The 15,729-nt window shown below is 36.2% G+C and overlaps 1 protein-coding gene across 1 annotated transcript in view; it reads right to left on the bottom strand.

Annotated features, from left to right (window-relative positions):
- LOC107726638 (CUB and sushi domain-containing protein 3-like) overlaps positions 1–15,729 on the bottom strand; it is a 274,484-nt gene that overhangs the window by 191,856 nt on the left and 66,899 nt on the right. The window contains exons 6-7 of the mRNA XM_016536300.1: positions 5,088–5,200; positions 4,051–4,128 (exon numbers count right to left, since the gene is read on the bottom strand). Of these exons, the coding sequence (XP_016391786.1) occupies positions 4,051–4,128; positions 5,088–5,200 (191 nt within the window). The remainder of the gene's footprint in view (positions 1–4,050; positions 4,129–5,087; positions 5,201–15,729) is intronic.

Below are 15,729 nucleotides of genomic sequence, written 5' to 3'. Positions count from 1 at the left end.
AATTAATTAATGTTGGCAACCAAACAGTTGCTGGTAGCCATTGACTTCCATAATGGAAAAAGTTCTATAGAAGTCAATGGCTACCACCAACTGTTTGGTTACCAACATCCTTCAAAATATCTTCTTTTCTGCTCAACAGAAGAAAGAAAATCGTATAGTTTTGGAACAACTAGAGTGTGAGTAAATGACAACATTTTTGGCTGAACTATCCCTTTAACAAAATCCGTGTGATATGCACACTGTCAAAAATGAGTGTAATATTAACTCTAAAATATTGTAAAAACGCTACGGACAAAAAATAAATTGTTGAAGTTGTTCAGATGACCAAAGCACAATGTTTTCTTGCATATTTAACATTTTAATTGTTTGGTCAGACATTTAAACATTCATAAATCGGGGATTAAACGTTGAGTTATGTTCTGTATGCTAAATATGAATATATAAACAAGTTTATTTGCACAGTACCTATAACTGCGCTTTGCATCCGCTTTCTGCTGATTGCTGATCGAGATTGACATGCTTAATGGCCGACTGACCAGGTACACTCATTTCATTCACGAACGAGATGTACCAGTTCATTCAATTCACGAACGACATGTACCAGTTCATTCAACTCGTTCACGAACGAGATGTATCAGTTCGGTCATTTCCTTCACGAACGAGAAGATCTCTCTCGTTCAGACTCAAAAGAAACTGGTTCAGTGAAGGGCGTATTCGTTCACTACATTCAACAAATCACATGCTCTACGTCACATCTCAAACTCGAAGGCTATTGGCGTACACTGTAAAAAATAAGTGTAATTTTAACGCTACTGAAAAAAACTGTTAATAGGTTAACAGTAAGTTCCCCTACTATATACAGGGAAAACTGTAAAATATCTAACCAGACATTTCATGTAATTTTACAGTAAAATGCTGTTAATTGTACAATTTTTAGAAGTAAAAAAAGAACAAATCAATGTATAATTTACAGTACAAAAACTGTAAACGGATATTCCCAGAATTCCCTGCGTGACACTCCACATTTGAAAGTATTTTGTTTAAATAATCATGTTTCTTAATAGCTGTCATGTTAGTTATGTACATGTGGGTTTATGTTACATCTTCTGTTGTTTAATGAATGTTTATCGCATTATTTAAGTGTCGTGTATGTTACCATGATGGTGTTTAGTGTTTGCATGAATGACTCTGTCTTCTATATATTAGTATATACTTCAGCTTGTGGAAAAGCTACTTGTGATGAACTGATTCTTCATATTGCTGTCTCTTTTACCACCTGCATTATTATGGTGATTGTCAATTTATGTTAAAGATACAAAACAGATTTTAGTAGCAGTGTGCAATGTTGAATGTACTAGTTTACACTCAAATTTTCTTGTTTGTAAAATACAGTTTTATACTGTAAAATTTACAGCTTGTTCTGTAAATGTTTTTACAGTTTTTCTGTAATTTGCAACCACAGCTGCCAAAATTATTTGGAATATATTTGTAAAAACTACAGAATTTTTTTTACAGTGCATGTGTTCATCCAATCTGCATTTAGAGTCTCATACTGTACAAAACAAGCTTTTGGTCATACCGACCATTATTATAAAGGTTAATTAAAGTACCATATAATCATTTGACATATCACATAATATTAGGGGTGGGCGATATACCGGTAGAGATTTTGGACTATTATCTATATCGCAGTTACGCTCATGTGACGTTTCCGTGCTGCACCAACACAAAAGCTTGTCATTTGAATGTTTTTTAAGCACTATGGTTTAAAAACAAGTGATTATAAGGAGCAAAAATTTAGTTATGTGCGCTCAAACCATCTCTCAGACAGTGCGTAACATAAAGCCACTTTTAATATTATAATACAGAGCATGAGTAGGCCTACTGAACTGAGTTCTTTTGGGCGCCTCATTGGGCTTGAATGGTCAAACACACACTTATGCATCAAAATGCCCATATTTGCGAGTATCCACACAGTGAGTACACAGTCGCTTATGTCTTAAGTGAACGTATACAGTTGAGAAAGAAAATGAATGCATGTCAGTATATTAGATCAGTGCATTCGGTCTTAAAGTGACAGCAGCCTAAACCTGGTGCTGTCTGTGTCATTAATGTTAAAGGGATAGTTCACGCAAAAATGAAAATTGGCCCATGATTTACGCACCCTCAAGGCATCCTAGGGTTATATGACTTTCTTCTTTCAGACGGATCCAATCGGAGTTATATTAAACATTGTCCTGGCTCTTCCAAGCTTTATAATGGCAGTGGGCGGGTGTTTCTGTTTTGAAATAAAGCGCATCCATCCATAATAAAAAAGTGCCTCACACGGCTCCGGGGGGGGAATAAAGACCTCCTGTAGCGAATCGATGCATTCTTGTAAGAAACATATCCATATTTAAAATGTTATAACCAGTTTTCTGTAGCTTGCGCTATCTGTCATACGCGGAAGCCGTTCCGGGCGGATGACGTAGGACGTATGCGTAGAGCATGCGCCGGTGAGAATATGCTAGTTTCACGAAAACCAACGTTTGTTTAAAAGCTTGTCATTTGAATGTTTTTTAAGCACTATGGTTTAAAAACAAGTGATTATAAGGAGCAAAAATTTAGTTATGTGCGCTCAAACCATCTCTCAGACAGTGCGTAACATAAAGCCACTTTTAATATTATAATACAGAGCATGAGTAGGCCTACTGAACTGAGTTCTTTTGGGCGCCTCATTGGGCTTGAATGGTCAAACACACACTTATGCATCAAAATGCCCATATTTGCTAGTATCCACACAGTGAGTACAGAGTCGCTTATGTCTTAAGTGAACGTATACAGTTGAGAAAGAAAATGAATGCATGTCAGTATATTAGATCAGTGCGAATATGCTAGTTTCACGAAAACCAACGTTTGTTTACAGGAGAAAAGGAAGCAAAGTTTCCTTACTTTAGCAAAGGAAAACCAGTTTCCTCTTGGCTTATATCGAAATCCTCCAAAATTTTTCTTTACAAATCCTCGTTTTGTACTTCTAATTCGTGACCGGTGTTTTGTTTTGTTCTCTACTCTCTGCTTCCGCGTTCGTCACTTCTCACCAGCGCATGCGCCACGCATATGTCCTACATCATCCGCCCGGAATGAACGTGCATACAACAGTTAGCGGAAGCTAGAGATTACGGTTTATAATGTTTTAAATATGGATATTTTTCTTACAAAAAAGCATCGATTCACTACATGAGGCCTTTACTCACCCCACGGAACCGTGTGGGACACTTTTTTATTACGGATAGATGCGCTTTATAGGACTTCTTTTTGAACTGTTGAACAGAAGCACCCGCTCACTGCCATTATAAAGCTTGGAAGAGCCAGGACAATTTTTTATATAACTCCGAATGGATCTGTCTGAAAGAAGAAAGTCATATACACCTAGGATGGCTTGAGGGTGAGTAAATCATGGGCTAATTTTAATTTTTGGGTGAACTATCCCTTTAATCAAATGAAAAATGAGAGAAAATCTCTCACTGCTATTGACTGAATCACTGTTGTAACTTTAATAGTAATAAATCTATAATTAATTTACCCAGTGAAGACTATGCAGTGATTTTTGTACATACAGTTTAAGTAGTATTTCTTATTTCTAGTGCTTGAAGATTTTCTCGTAGGTCTATGTCATTTGTGTCTTTGTTCTATTATAGATTTTTGTCCTATTGCTTGGAATTAATTTGTCTGATCTTATTTTGTTATTGACTGTTTACTTATCTTCATTAAGCTTGAGAGGGTTTTTTTATGTTTGTTAGGCTAGTATTAGTTTTTTGTGATTTTGAAATTGATGAAATTTCAGTGGTCTCAAAAATTGTTATATCATAAAACCCTTACTCAAAGCAAAAATAACTATATCGTCATATATATTGTTATCGTGAAATAAAATAACTAATTTTGTGATATAAGACTGTCATATCGCCAACCCCTACATAACACGGTACTGTTTATTTGTAAAAATGCATTCAAAATACACTTTTCAAATGACTGTTTGTATTTAATTATACAAAGAGAAAGAAACACACTTACTTATTGAAAATTTACTTGTGTTGTCTTTTCCGGGTAATAATTTCACTCCCCTTGATTTAAAATCTCCAGATCGTTTCACTGCTCAGCAAAAGAAACAAAGAAAATTAGGCACATTTTCAATCTGTGTAGGTGAGATTTAAAAAGCCTGCTGCTAAATTACATGAGCGATAGTTTATCTAATAAACTTAAGTTAATTAAAACACAAATAAACAAAATGTGACAAAATGGTTCCTGTGAGACGTGTATTGTCTGTGTGAAAATATAATTATCTTTGTTTTTTTCTTTACTCTCATGCTTTGCTTCTATTTTAGTTCTAGAATTCATCTTTCAGATTTGCTTTCAATCAAATTAATCGAAAATAACTTGTGGGTCATGCTTTGATTCAACTTTTGACAGGTCATCTTCCGTTCTTCGTTATAAGAAATCAAGTAATTTAATTAGCAGCTGATTAAGATTTACAGGGTGATTAAAGCTTTTTCTGATATTGCAGCCTGCACATAATTACTTAGATTGACAGGGTGAATCCCGTAATAGAGGTCATACTATGACCCACAATCAAAAGAAAAAAAAGAAATGATATTATGCATGATTTTGAATTGTAAGTCTAAATGAAATTAAGTATTCTAGTGCAGTTTAAGCAGATGAAAAAGTTCATCCGAAACAATCTGTTAACTAAACTTGAAAGAGAAACTATTTAGAGAGACTTTTTATACAGAAACTAGCATGACTGATGACAAACAATTAAGGAAGGAAACAGGAACAAGTGGAATAGGAAACCCAAAGAAACGTAACAGACGGTCAAAACACATTATCAAAATAAAAGTCGGACAAGAACATTGAATGTTTATTTATTTATTTATTTTTATTTATTTTCCTTATTTCGAGGTCAAATATGACCTGGAAATGTTTTTGTTAAATTTGCATTAAGCAATTACCAGAACCTTAAGAAATTTATTGTGAATCACACCATATTTTAAAAAAAAATGAATTAAAAAAAATTATATATATATATATATATATATATAATTCAAATGTACCTTGATACTGAGCACTGAATCCTTTATGCCGATGGCTGTTGTCTGTGATGAAATGAAGCCGTAGCCAGTTCTTGTTGCTGACTATGGGCACAGGAATATTAATTCCTGATAACCTGTGAAGAAAATGCAGAAACATCAAACCCATTTGCCTTCTACACACACACATATATATATACCAGGGTTCCTCAAATCTTGCCCTGGAGGGCCAATGCGCTACAGAGTTTAGCTCCAACCCTGATCAAACTCCCCTACCTGTGATTTTCTAATGATCCTGCAGATATATATATATATATATTTTTTTTTTCAAATTAAATCAGTTCTCTTATAACACCCTGTGCTGCTCTTCACAATCAATACAGCTCCTACTTCAACATGGAAAGACAAAAATCTCCAAAATGGTTTGCCAAGCTTGTGATTTAATAACATATCATATCATCATTAAAATGACAAGTTGCATCATATATTTCAACTGAATTTAAAAACAGAATTAGAAAAGTGTCACTTTCAGGCACGTAAATTAAATTGAGCACTTTTATTCATTCTGCTCAACAGAATTGTGAAATGCCTTCAAGAAAAATGATAAATGGCTCAAATTTCAATATGCACCTAAACATCTCATGAAATTCACACAAAATCAAATGATCTGAGCTGCTATCCGCATTCATTTCGTAGCACTTTACTCCCACTGAATGTCAACCATTCTATTTTAAGAGAAACATTGGAGCTTAAGTCGATACATGCAAAACATAACTGACAAAAATATTGCTGAACCATGAAATATTTTTTTTTTCTGAGAAAAATAATACTGACAGTTGCTAAACACATGCTGAGTGGAACTGATTTAATGAAAAAAAACAAAAGCAAAAAAAAAGAATATTTTGTAAGTGCTGCCCTCTTATGCAACACCTCTCTCAATGTGTACCACAGTAAACAGGCTTCACCTACACACTCAAAACCATCTCTGGACACAGAAGTTGACTTGAATTCCCTCAAGTATTGATTTACTATCAGTACAATATATTGTAATTATACCAATAATATTACAGGTAGGTAGGTAAGTAAGTAAGTAAATAACTATTTTTATTTAATATACATAATTTATTAAAATATTATTAAAATATTATTTAGCATGGAATTAGCAACTGCAAGGTCATGGATTCACATCCTAGGGAATGCATTAACTGATAAACTGTATACTTTGAATGCAATGTAAGCCACTTTAGACAAAAAGATCTGCCAAATGCATAAATGTTTTTTCTTCTTTTTTATGATATTATTGTAAGGTACAGTGGCCCTATTTGAAGCAGGCTAAATGAAGGAAATACTGGAAGCTTCACATGCCATAAAATGTGACCTTTATAAATGACTGTGCTGTTTACTGAGATGCAAATGACTTATAAACAGCCGTTAGCTGTTTGCCACAAACATTAGATCTATTGTTTCTTCCCAACTCCAAACATCTCAAGGACTCGGCCATCATTTTAAACTTCATAACAGTCAATCGGCTGTGACAGTGAAAGTCTATAGTAAAACAGAGCAAAAGTATTTCAAGGCTAAGCCATTTCAGCCTTCACAGACTTTCCAGAATGACTCCTTTCCTCGCTGTCTGTCAATCATAGCCGGCGCTGCAATTATTCAAGTGAGATCCGACAGTGGAATCGCTTTTTGAAGAAAAACACAGTTCATACTTGAGTCTCAAACTTGTCAGTTCTGTAATGTTGAAAAGGGCAAACGAGAGATTTTTATACGTTTGTAAAACATCAAGGCATCAACCCACGTTAAAGCCTGGATCCAACCCTGAATCTGACCTGAAAGACGCCAGATTGACTTTGAGTTCCCTGCACACCGATAAAACATTTTGAGACACACTTCAATTTTGGCACCAGCGACGTTAACAAATGACCCCACATCATCTGCTGGTTTCACAAACATAACTCTAAAACTCACTGCCATGATGCTAAGGTGCTGTAGTTGGTTGCTTTTTTGTTGCTATGTGGTTGCTAAAGTCTGGAAGGTTGTTAGGTGGTTAATTACAAGAGCAAGTCTTAAATGCCCAGCCCCCAAAATAAGCGTTATTATACCGTGGAGCAAATTTTTATGAACGTTTTGTTTTGCTTTTATTTTTATATGCTGAATCACACTACTTTTTGTGTATCATTAACAGTGCTGATGAAAAAATGTTGACAAACTAATCTGTTATTACTCATGCATAAAAATAACATGGTACATGCATAATATTGAGCTAACAACAGTTTAACATAAACAGTTACTCCCTGCACACCGATAAAACATTTTGAGACACACTTCAATTTTGGCACCAGCGACGTTAACAAATGACCCCACATCATCTGCTGGTTTCACAAACATAACTCTAAAACTCACTGCCATGATGCTAAGGTGCTGTAGTTGGTTGCTTTTTTGTTGCTATGTGGTTGCTAAAGTCTGGAAGGTTGTTAGGTGGTTAATTACAAGAGCAAGTCTTAAATGCACAGCCCCCAAAATAAGCGTTATTACACCGTGGAGCAAATTTTTATGAACGTTTTGTTTTGCTTTTATTTTTATATGCTGAATCACACTACTTTTTGTGTATCATTAACAGTGCTGATGAAAAAATGTTGACAACTTATACAAACTAATCTGTTATTACTCATGCATAAAAATAACATGGTACATGCATAATACTGAGCTAACAACAGTTTAACATAAACAGTTACCAAAAGAGAGTCGTCCAAAACTTTAGAAGTGTATGTTGGATGATTTTTGTCTTTTATTACGAGTCCCACGATGTGCTGGAATGTTCCAGAAATCACTAGAATATTACAGCATATTAGAGAATGTTACAGAAAGTTCTAGAATGTTTCCATCCTTCATAATTAAATTGTCTTTCATAATTTCATAATAAAGTTATCAAATTTACCTGACCTAAATATTCACCAAAATATTGACGCTACTTGAAAATAAATAGTGTAATAATAATTAGCACCACAGAATTACAGAAGAACCATAAAAAAAATGTAAGTAAAACAAATTGTTGTTACATTGTGTTATCATTAACAAAAACTAAGATGAAAATTTAATGAAAATATTTTTCGATAACTGAAATAAAATAAATATTTATTTACTGTTTCCACGGCAGTGTGTGTACTGTATATACAAAATATTTATCCCTTGTATTTTTATAATTACACTTTATATTATTCTGTATTTAACTTGATAAACAAATAGTTGTACTACAGTATATTACCTAAATGTGTATTTTTTTACCTAAAAGTAGGTTTTTGCGGTGAAATGTGCCCTGAACATGTTTCTGTGAAATACAGCTATACATGTATGGATTTCAGTTTATTTTCATTTAATAAAACTAATTTATATGACATTTTTGTAATAATAGTTTCTCTAAATATCAATGAGTTAATGTATGAATAAGTATGCCTGTCTATATATATATATATATCTTCCTGTCGTTCTATCTATCTATGTATCTATCTGTCATTCATTCTATCTATCATTTGTTCAATGTATTGTTGTTTCTTTCATTTTTTTTTCTTTCTATCATTAGTTCGCTCTATCATTTCATTGTCTGGCTGCAATCAGACTCCATTCAGTAATAGTGAAGGAGGAGTGAGTCATATCTAGTGACCAGGATATCAGACAGATTTGGTGGTGGACTCTTGTGACCACTAAATAATCACCCAAATACCCTAGCAACCACAGCAAAACACCCCAGCAACCGCATAGCAATGCCTTCTCAGCCACCCACAACACCCCAGCACTGAAATCGTACAAATCCAGTTTGTTAGTCTCTCTATATCGTCACCTCTTTATTCTCTCTCTCAAACAGGCAGGAGGAGTAAGAGAGAGGAGTATCCATTTCCTGCACTCCACTGGTGTTTTTATTTATTTGTGTCTTTTCAATTACTATTTTTTTTGTGTAAGTGTTTGTGCAGCGGGTCAGCAGACAATAGGACAGATGCAGTTAATTGCTGTAGTCAGAACTGGACCAGCAGTCAAAAGCGCTCACACTTTATTAATAGAGAAATGCACATTATGTTCTCCATAATAATAATGTTATCTGGCCTTTGCCGGGGGTTACACTGTTGTTGGTTCTAATTCTCAGGTGCTTGTGCAACTCACCTTTAGGGCAGAAATTTTGCAATATACATCTGTTATTTCAGGCCACACAAGCCAAATAGCTTATCTCAGGGAGTACAGGCTCTAAAGCATCCGTCCCAATATTCATTCAGCATTGTTGGCAGTTCAAAGTCAAGCATCTCTATTAATATCAGTCACACTTAGAGTTAGGGATTTAAACAAACTCCTACCTATAAATATTACACTTTGGCATGTAACTTGTCCTGCACTGATTGTGCTACAGACATGAATGACACATCAAGGTATGCCAGTACTTTTCTAAGTGATCTGACTCAAGTTTATCACTTTAAAATGCCTTTACTCTTTTGCTTAATCACTTATTTTGAAGGATTTTCAGACAGACAGACAGACGGACGGACGGACGGACGGACGGATGGATGGATGGATGGATGGAACGATAGAATGGTAGAACGACAGAACGTTGGATAGATGGATATAACCATAGATAGAACGATAGATAGAACGATAGATAGATAGAACGATAGAACGATAGATAGAAAGATAGATAGATAGATAGAACGATAGATAGATAGAAAGAACGATAGATAGTACGATAGATAGAACGATAGATAGATAGATAGATAGATAGATAGATAGATAGATAGAGTTTGTTAGATTTTATTTTGGATGGATGGATGATAGACAGACAGATAGACAGACAGATCCAGTTTGTTAGATTTTGTTAGATCCAGTTTGTTATGGATGGATGGATGGATGGATGGATGAATTGAATTGAATTGAATTGAACGCATAGATAGAACGATAGATAGAACGATAGATAGATAGAACGATAGAACGATAGATAGATAGAACGATAGAACGATAGATAGAAAGATAGATAGATAGATAGAACGATAGATAGATAGAAAGAACGATAGATAGTACGATAGATAGAACGATAGATAGATAGATAGATAGATAGAGTTTGTTAGATTTTATTTTGGATGGATGGATGATAGACAGACAGATAGACAGACAGATCCAGTTTGTTAGATTTTGTTAGATCCAGTTTGTTATGGATGGATGGATGGATGGATGGATGAATTGAATTGAATTGAATTGAACGCCTTTATTGTCATTGTATTTTTCTGTATACAACGAAATTAGGAGCACTACTCCTGACTGGTGTTAGAAAAACAAACATATAACCACAGACAATAAATACTATAAGACTGTACAGTACAATTTTACAAGTAAATACAACAAGTGACTGAGTCCGTATGATGGCTGATGTCAGTGAAAGATTGAAGATCTTTGTAAAGACTCCAGAAAGCTGGTTGGCACAGGCTTTGAGTACTTTGCCAGATACTCCATCCGGACCAGCAGCCTTTCTTGTGTTTACAGTTTTGAGTACTCGTCTCACCTCATATTCCTGTAGGGTGAGATGGCACGTGCCAGAGGTTGGTGAAGGTGCTGAAGTAGTTGTGGATTGCTTAACCTCAAAGCGGGCAAAGAAATGGTTAAGTTCCTCAGCCAGTGAAGCATCAGCGTTGACAGTGCTGTGGTTATTGTTCTTATAATTGGTAATGCTCTGAATACCCTGCCACACTCTTCTTGGATTTTTGTCTGTGAGGTGGTCCTCAATTTTCTTTTTATACTCTTCTTTGGCAAGTTTGATGCCTCTCTTTAAGTTGGATCTAGCAGTGCTGTATGAAGCTTTGTCACCAGACCTGAAGGCGGAGTCACGTTCTTTGAGTAATGACTGCACTTCACATGTCATCCAGGGTTTATGATTGGGAAACACCCAAATCTTTTTGTTAACAGTGACATTTTCTATGCAGTTTTTAATATAGAACAAAACAGATTCTGTGTATTGTTCCAGGTCCTGATGTTCAAATACCTCCCAGTCTGTTCGTTCAAAGCAGTCCTGCAGCTGAGAGAGAGATTCCTCAGGCCAAGTTTTTATGATCTTTGTGACCGGTTTTGTTTTCCTCCTCAGTGGAGTGTATGCTGGGAGAAGAAGCAGTGAACAGTGATCTGACTGTCCCAGGTGGGGGAGGGGTGCGGCCTTGTAGGCATTCTTAATGTTTTGAATACACCATGGTCCAGTGTATTTTCCCCTCTGGTCGCACACTTAACATATTGGGTGAATTTATGTAGGTCTGATTAAAATCACCCGCTATGATGTGCACTCCGTCTGGATGGTTCCGTTGGTGTTCATTTATAGTGCTGTGTAACTGAGTGAGAGCTGCGCTAGCGTTAGCGTCTGGTGGAATGTACACAGCAGTCACTATTACTGCTGTTAGCTCCCTCGGTAAATAGAACGGTCTGCATATAACAGACAGCGCTTCTAAGTCAGGCGAGCAGTACGTGTCTATAATATTGCTGTTGTTACACCAATCATTGTGCACAAAGATGCAAAGTCCCCCTCCTCTGCTCTTACCCGAGTCTTTGTTTCTGTCCTGCCGGTGGATTGTGCGTCCTGTTTGTTGAACCGCAGCATCGGGAATTAACGTGTGCAGCCAGGTTTCGGTTATTATCATCATACAGCAATCACGAACAAGACGACTTGTTGCTAACTGTAGCTCCAACTCATCCATTTTGTGAATTATTGATCTGGCGTTGGTGAGAAAGATGCTCGGAAGCGGTGGTTTAAGCGGTTGTTTACGTAGCCGAATATGTAGGCCTGCCCGGCGTCCTCGCTTTTGCTTCCTCTCCCTCCGCCGCCTGCGTCGTCTGCTGGGTCCGATAACAATCCACGGAGATCCCGGCGCTCTTGCTATGTCCTCCGGTATGTTGTGAGTCCACTGAAAATCACTTGTAACGGTTCGCTTGCACTGAAATCCGTACTTGATTAAGTTCTGACGTTCGTAGGCAATGTATGCATTGCATGTCTCGACAAACAAATTCGAAAACAAATATAAAACCACACAAACAAAACACCAAACAGGAGAGCTAAAAGCCGCTGCGTCCGTGCGCGGCGCCATTTTGCCAGAAAAAAATGTGCTCAAATAGCAAAACTTTAATCTCTACTGATGGTGCAGAACAAGCGTAAAGCTCATTTTTAAGCCCCTAAAATAACAGAAATAACTGATTCTGGACGTTTCTGATCCGAGCAACGATAAAAAGATAATATTATCACAAAAGAACCATTGCAAAATTATGATGACAGTCCATGCAGCTGTCTGCTCTTAACCTTCTCCCACCATGCAACATAATCTGCCTGAGTGTGAGTGAGTGAGTGAGTGAGTGAGTGTGTGTGTGTGTGTGTGTGTGTGTGTGTGTGGTGTTTATTCCTTTATTTCCAGGCAGTGTGGCGCAGGGAAGTGGGACAAATCTTGTATGCAGCGGGCAGCTGCAGTCACAGCGAGCGTGTAAAATCTCTTGAGGAGCGAATGGATACAAAAGACTTCATTTGGTCGTGTCTCTCTGAGCGGCCTGTGTGGGGAAAAGAGGAAAACCGCTCGCTTTAAATGATGCAAAACCCTAACAAGAACACGCCATTTGTCTTCATCTAAGAATAAAATATTTTCAGCATCACAATACGGAGAAACGCAGACACATCTGATTCATATTCCCAAAATATGCTCGAGTGTTGACCTTGCGATTTAAATATCGTCTGATCTGAGCTCAGAATCTGACGCGGCATGAGTACAAACACAATACCGACCCAGAAACAGTCACGTTATGCTTGCAAAACGTGACCCCAGGTGTCTCACTTAAGTCCTGTAGCATGTTCCATCTTAGACAAAAAGAAATGTAATATACTTTTCCAAACAAAGAACGCTCTTTCTTTTGGAGAGCGAGAGGATTGACTTTTGTAAGCCCCTTTCTATGAGTGATTTGTAACTTACGAGATTGTTGTTTTTGCCCTTTCCAACATACACAGAAAGTATGGTAGAACTACATAAAGGTCATTCCAACAAAAATATTGATTTGTTTGTTTGGCTTGAACAATATTAGAGGGGAGAAGTTCATTCTGCTCTAACAAAACTTGGCTTCATTTGTCATGTTGCTTATAGAAATGACTTAAGCGAATCAATGAAGCAACCGACAAGCAAGGTCATCACCACCACGCCAGGACACTGCTCACACAATCATGTTCCCTGCGCTCTTAACATGCACTCACAGTGTCTGATTGTCATTTCAGCATCAGTGGTTGAGTTTAACACTGAGGACTCGTTCAGTATGCTCTGTTTTCCTGTGACAAGACTGAAATCTTTCGATTTGCAGAGTCATGCAGGCTGCATTGAATCAAGTTAAAGGCATGTAATCTTATTTCATATGATTCTCACAAGTTCACACAGTCATTTCAGAGGTTTGATGGAAGTTTTAGCACCTTCTGAGTAGTTTCTTTGGACAATCTAACACATAAATCGCACATTTCCAGCCCAACAATTGTCATACTGAAAATCATTTCCACAATTTGAAATTAAGATGTTGAATCCTATGAACCTATCAATGCATAAGGAAAAAACACAAAGGGATGAAGGTACAGTAATTATGCAGGTAAAAATGTATATGAAATATTGGTTTGAGTTTAAATCAGTGGATCTCAACTGGTGGGTTTGGCAGGGGAAAAAAATTATAAATGCAAATAATACAATGCAACTAAGCATATGATCATGTATAGTTAGGATAACAAAATCGACAGACTTTTAAAAAGGAAAACAAAATGCTTCCCACATCTTTTGTTGACAATCTCAAAGGTTGCGCATCCAATCAAACTGGCTATTTTGCAAAATCACCTGTAACTTTGTAAATGTTAGTCAAATGATACCAGTGGCAGCAAGCACAAATTGTGTGACATGCCCTCATCGTCAAAAGCAACTTATAAAACTATGAAAGGTGTAAAAAAAAAATCAATGATGATGATAAACATGGTTTGTACATACTGTGTTTTGCACAGTGAATTATCAGCGTAAGTAAATAATATACATATATATATTTAAGAAAAAATGCTATGTGTGTGTGTGTGTGTGTGTGTGTGTGTGCGCATTTTTGTGATTTATGAGGACACAAATTTGTATAATGACATGGGTATGACATAGGTATTACAACGAGAAGGTGATTTATGAGGACATTTTGAGTGTCCCCATATTTCAAAAGGCTTATAAATCATTCAGAATGAGTTTGATTGAAAATCTGAAAATGCAGAAAGTTTCCTGTAAGGGGTAGGTTTAGGTGTAGGGCAATAGAAAATACGGTTTGTACAGTATAAAAACCATTACGCCTATGGAATGTCCCCACAATTCACAAAAACAAACCTGTGTGTGTGTGTGAATAAAAATGACTTTATTCGATGCGGAGGAGACGAATTGTTGGATAAAGTCGTTATTTTTTTTCTTTTGTGCACAATAAGTATTCTCGTAGCTACGTAAAATGACGGTTGAACCCCTGATGTCACATGGATTATTTTACAGATCTCCTTGCTACGTTTCTGGACTTGGGAACATTTCAGTTGTATTGCTGTCTATGCAGGGTCAGACAGCTCTCAGATTCCATCAAAAATATCTTAATGTGTGTTCCGAAGATGAACGAAGGTCTTATGGGTTTGAAACGACATGAGGGTGAGTAATTAATGACAGAATTTTCATTTTTGGGTGAACTAACCCTCTGAGGATTGAATAGCTCTGCTTCTCAACCACTAGAATATGGAAATAATTGTTACTGCACCTTCTGAACACACTGCAAAAAACTGCTGTTCTTTTTCAGTATATTTGTCTTGTTTTCCAGTGCAAAGGTCTAAAGATTCTTAAACCAAGATACATTTACTTGAAAAGCAAAATAACAAGTCTTATTTATGGTCAAAATTGATGAAAATAAAGTGAGCTTATGACTAAAACAAGAACAAAATATTAATAACCCACAGATACTAGCTCTTTTTTTTAAGCAAAAACTAAATTAATTTTGTTCAATACATTTTACATTTGCATCTCAAGTAAATGCATCTCGTTTTCAGGATGTTTAGATATTTGTATTGGAAAACAAGACAAAAATACTGAGCAAGATATACATTGCAATGCACCATTTAACTCTTTCCCCGCCAGCATTTTTGAAAAAAGTTGCCAGCCACCGCCAGTGATTTTGACGATTTTCACTAAAATCGGATGGCCTCCAGTATATCTTGCTGTATGAATATACATATGAATCAGTTTTATTCTAGCTTAAAGCATTCTTTTTTTATCAACACTTGAATATATGTAGGTTTCATAAAAAATGCATAATTTTGAGCAAAAAGGTGAGAAAATCACATTTTTATCAAAAACTACATCTGGATAATATTCAGTACGATTATCAAAGTATAAATCCAGTAAATCGCTTCCATCAATACTTCCAAAGCTTGCACAGACATATACCACTTCCTGGACCAACATTTTACTCTGTAACATTATGCAGTTTTCATTTATATGCTGTCTATTGCTGATGATCACATTATTTTTCATATGCATCTGTTTACATAAGAGATCGCTCGTTTCTCCGTCCTGTTCACGTGTGTTTTTGTTCGGGAGGTTTTGTACTCATTCAGAAGATGTGTAATAGCGCCCCC

Source organism: Sinocyclocheilus rhinocerous, unplaced genomic scaffold, assembly GCF_001515625.1.
Source record: "Sinocyclocheilus rhinocerous isolate Xijiao unplaced genomic scaffold, SAMN03320098_v1.1 scaffold5, whole genome shotgun sequence".
NCBI classification, from domain to species: Eukaryota; Metazoa; Chordata; class Actinopteri; order Cypriniformes; family Cyprinidae; genus Sinocyclocheilus; species Sinocyclocheilus rhinocerous.
This window is presented reverse-complemented; position numbering and strand designations above follow the sequence as displayed.